This window comes from Condylostylus longicornis, unplaced genomic scaffold (genome assembly GCF_029603195.1).
Source record: "Condylostylus longicornis isolate FDR11 unplaced genomic scaffold, ASM2960319v2 ptg000121l, whole genome shotgun sequence".
Classification (NCBI taxonomy): Eukaryota; Metazoa; Arthropoda; class Insecta; order Diptera; family Dolichopodidae; genus Condylostylus; species Condylostylus longicornis.
Window position 1 is genome coordinate 240,799 of NW_026578089.1, and position 4,448 is coordinate 245,246.

A 4,448-nucleotide genomic window follows, 5' to 3' on the forward strand; every position below is an offset into this window, starting at 1 on the left:
ATCACACTAATGCAATCACTCACCAATTTTGTATACAAAAAATTGTCTTAGTTAAAAATTTAAACAGAATGGCTTCTTATTTTCAATTTTATACACACAAGAATTTTTGAGAGAGGAAAAGAGCACGTAATAGGATGTCTACCTGTTTTTTTATAATGTATATTTAATAGCGAGAGTTATTTATTTTTCTGTATATAAAGTATAGAAAAAAATACTAAGAATTTCAAAAGCGGGAGTTTCATTTCTGTAATTTATTCCACTACAAGGTGGCAGAAATGGTGTATCCATATTATAAAAGCGAAGCGATTTAAAAAAAAAATTTGACTATTAAAATAAAAAAAAATTAAAATTTATATGTACATATATAATTGGAAAAAGACAAATAATATTACAAAAAAAATTTAAAATTTGTAATTAGTAATTGTCATTACATTGATTGTAATATAAACATGAATTTTTTATGTTTATTTTAATTTTGTCTTTAAAAATTTTAAACAAATATTTCTCATGAATATTTAATATGCATTTTTTTTATAAATTGTTTCATTTCTATAACTCGTCTACATTGCGGCTTGACGTGAAAGAGTACTTGACGTGAAATCAGCTCGAAACGCAAGCTGCGTTTTTACTATGTTAGGTCAAAAGCCCAAAAAAACGTTTAGCTATTAAATTTCAAATCATTATTAACATTTCAAGTCCAGTAAGCGACTTGAGTGAAGCTGGCTTCAAGTCAAGTAACGTTTATATAGACATAATAATAACCAAGAAGCAGCCATATAAACGTGGTACATACATGTTACTACGCCATATTGTGTACATATCTACCTTGAATAGGTATGTACTGTACAAAGTATGAAATTTTAAATTTATAACTATTGCTTTCATACATTCGAATGTTTTTATCTAACTTTTATGAAATGAAAAATAAATTTTGTTGTTATCAAAATAAAAATAACAAAATTTTTACATAACTCAATTTAATATTATTTCAGTTCGATGTTTTTGTTTTCTTTCTTACCTACACAACGTTTTTTACCATCTATTTCTAAATAAAAATGGAATATTTTAATATTTTGGAAGTGGCAAGCAAATGAAAAATAACGTAATAGAACTACATTTTGATAGATATGCTAATGTCTTTATATCTAACAAATCCCAATGCTCAGAGAGAAACTTGAAAGCACGACCTTATTTTATATGCGTTTTTTTAAATCGAAGTGGCTATTTTTTGAGAAGAAATATTAAAATAAATTCACACTTATTATAAAGCAAGGAAAATTTCGAAAATATATTTGAAAAATCAAAAAATATATATTAATATTTTCATTCATAATTATTTTAAAATTCTTGAAACAGCGGAAAAACAACAAACACAACCTTCGCCTTCAACCTTTTATATGTTACTGAAAGCATTTCATTATTTTTGAGTGAACAGTTTTTTTTTTCATAGGGTAAGTTAACTCAAGATATGGGAAGTAACTGTGGTGTCAAGTTGAAAATGTAATTAGTGAAAGATAATTATTAAATATTGATATAAATACATAGTAAAGAAAAAATTTGAAGAGGAACTTAGAAAATAATATCTAAAATACAATCAAATATTATTTTTTAAATACAAAATTTAGAAGTGTATAAACTTAACATATTACCTAAGTAAAAAAATATTTAAAAGCTTTTACTATTAAGACTCATACACAAGCAGGGCCATTTTATAGACAGATTGCTTTTGTTTACCTGCTAATAAAATATGAAAAAAGAGCACAACAAAATTTTTGAAGCACTCAACATAACATGTTCGAAATTGTTTTCAAATAATTATTTAAATAAAATTGATTGGAAGTAGGTACATACATTTTTTTTTAATAAGTTAAAAACTAACTGAAATTATTTGAAACGATTTTATAAGTAAGGTATAAATAACCGAAATGACATTATTCAAGTTGTTGAAATGTGTCAACCTATATTACTTTTATTAACATTTTTGTTAGCCAACACTACTCAACTTATCTTATTGGGAAATACAAAATGTGCATGAAAAATCATACATCCTTCCTCATTAACATTTGAAACCATTCTGAAATTGATATATGAATTTGAAATTTTTTGTCATTTGTTCTTTCCTGACATTTGTTTCGTGCAATAGAATTTAAATGGGAAGCTTTTTAAAAAATGTGTATAATATCCTGAGATTTTTTAAAATATTAAACTCTTTTTTACGTAAAAAAAGAAAAAAAAATAATAAGAAATATGACGCGATAAGTAGCATTTAAAGAAAAAAACAGGAACGAAGCCAAAAATTCGTAATATTTCGTAAAACAAGTTGAGTATTGGGACTTGTTAAATGTAAAGACATTAGATATACTAGATTAGATTAGATTAGATAAGTTAATGCAGTAGCAGCTCGTTTTTCTAGCTGCAATAAAGAAAACTTTACGTTTTAGTTCATGCACAATATTTGCAGTAAAAATTTCAATACTACTTTGGGGCAGCTGTTTCTTTGCTTATATAAATATAAACTTTGACTATATTTTCCGTTTTTTAATTTTATTGTTTTCACAATTGTTGCAAATTCTTAGGTAATTTTATGGTCGGTACTATTTTAAATTTCGTCGCAGTTTTATTTTAAGTATATAAGGCATGAGTTTGTATAGGCTCCACATTTTCTGAATGAAATTTCGCCTAAATCATTTCTGGACTCCAGAAGAAATTGAAATGTTGACAATATACTTTGCTATGAACTTTATTATGTTTGAATTCGTATAGATTTATTTTGCAAAATGAATCAGTCTTAGTTTACTAGATGCGCCATATTTTTTTTGTCACGTCGCATATTTTTTCAGTAATGTGGAAAAATGTGATTTGACAGAAGCAAAACTTGAAATTTTTTGATATTAAGATTAGAAAATTGTTTTTAAATGAACTAGTGACAGAAAAAAGTAAATATAATAAACAGTAAATTAGAGGAAGTAAGATGTTTTTGAATATTCCTTTGCTTTTTGTAAAAGTAGAGGCAAAAATGACGAAGAAAATTAAAAAAATAAATCACTCGACTAAAATTTGAAATTGCTTTTACACTAGAATTAATAAAATTACTTAATATCACTCAATTTTTCTATTAAAATATTTAATTATACTCATACCTTCTCCATTTTCTTTAAATTTTATTTTGCAGCAACTCTTATACATATCTCTATTGACAACAAAATATACGCGACTCAAAAATACGTCTAGGAGACTAACGTTATGAACGCTTTATGTGACAAAAAGCGAAACGCGCGTCGAGAAGAATAGCAAAAACTGTCACCTCACACATTTATATATATGACGTGTCTAGTAAAATAAATCTGAATTTGCTTTGCCAAATTCTCATGATTTTTTTGATTTTTTGATGAAAAATGGTGCAAATATTATATTTCGATATTTCTTACAATATTTAACTAATATCGATGTTAGAATGATAATATGGTAGCTACAATATCGATGCATTAATATAACATCAATATTTTCTGTTTTAATATAGATTCTTCATATCGATATATGAGGAATCTATAATTTCTAAATTTAGTAAATTGCATAGGTAGATTTATTTTCATTGTGTTCATACATTAAAATAATGTTCGTCTCTAATTTGCTAGTATGAAATTAAGAACAAAAGTTAGAGCACTTTATAAACAAGTATGAAGGTTATTTGTTTTTAGGATATAAAAAAAATTATAATTCAATTTTTTTTATATTTAAGTTACTGTTCCTTGGGCGTAATCATCCTTCCGGTTATATAAAATTTAGAAACCAGTGTCACGAAGCATTTATAAAAAATAAAGATGAACAGCATCCACAGAAGATTAAAGAATTACTAGTTAAGGGAAGATACATTTGCAACGAAATTGAAGCGTTGTATCATTTAAAAAAATACAGATCTATGAAATCAAGATATGAGAAGTGAAAAATAGTTTTTTAATTTTTAGTTTTTAACTAGTATATAAGTATGTATGTGGGCAAGGACGTTTTTACATAGGCTTGTATGTAGGCATGTACATAGTTTCTAAACAAATACTAAGTTTTCACTAATATTTAAAATTTTTGGAATAGTTAGGAAATTTTCGATAATTCAGTTTAAACTTTGGCCTAATATTAAGCACTTTCAAAGTTTAGAAAAGTTGTTTAGAAACAGTCATACTTTTGAAAGAAAACTTGAAAGCAAGTGTTGCTTAAATCTCTAAAATTTTTATATAGCTACTGCAAAAATATAAATTAGAGGTGAATAATAAAAGTTTCAGGTATTAAAGAATTACAAGAGCATGTCACAAATTCAAAATATTAAGTTTTGGCAAATTCATAAGTATGCCCGACTTCCAAAAGTAGATAAAATTTACAATGAGCCTTATTCTAGTTGTCGAAGTAGAGCGACAATTGTCGTCACGACTTGAATTTGATATTCTAAATGGCGA

At 25.7% G+C, this 4,448-nt stretch overlaps 1 protein-coding gene across 1 annotated transcript; it reads left to right on the forward strand.

The window, feature by feature from the left end:
- The first annotated feature begins 3,496 nt into the window (after positions 1-3,496).
- LOC129614820 (electron transfer flavoprotein regulatory factor 1) lies at positions 3,497-3,947 on the forward strand. The gene is made up of 2 exons (XM_055529719.1): positions 3,497-3,675; positions 3,740-3,947. Exons 1-2 carry the CDS (start codon positions 3,637-3,639, stop codon positions 3,941-3,943), a joined length of 243 nt encoding a protein of 80 aa, XP_055385694.1. The 5' UTR covers positions 3,497-3,636; the 3' UTR covers positions 3,944-3,947.
- Positions 3,948-4,448: the final 501 nt, after the last annotated feature.

Coding starts and splice junctions, on each gene's coding strand:
- LOC129614820 (XM_055529719.1), top strand. CDS start 3,637: ATGAAATTAAGAACAAAAGTTAGAGCACTTTATAAACAA. Junction 3,676..3,739: donor TTAGAGCACTTTATAAACAA/GTATGAAGGTTA, acceptor TTTATATTTAAG/TTACTGTTCCTTGGGCGTAA.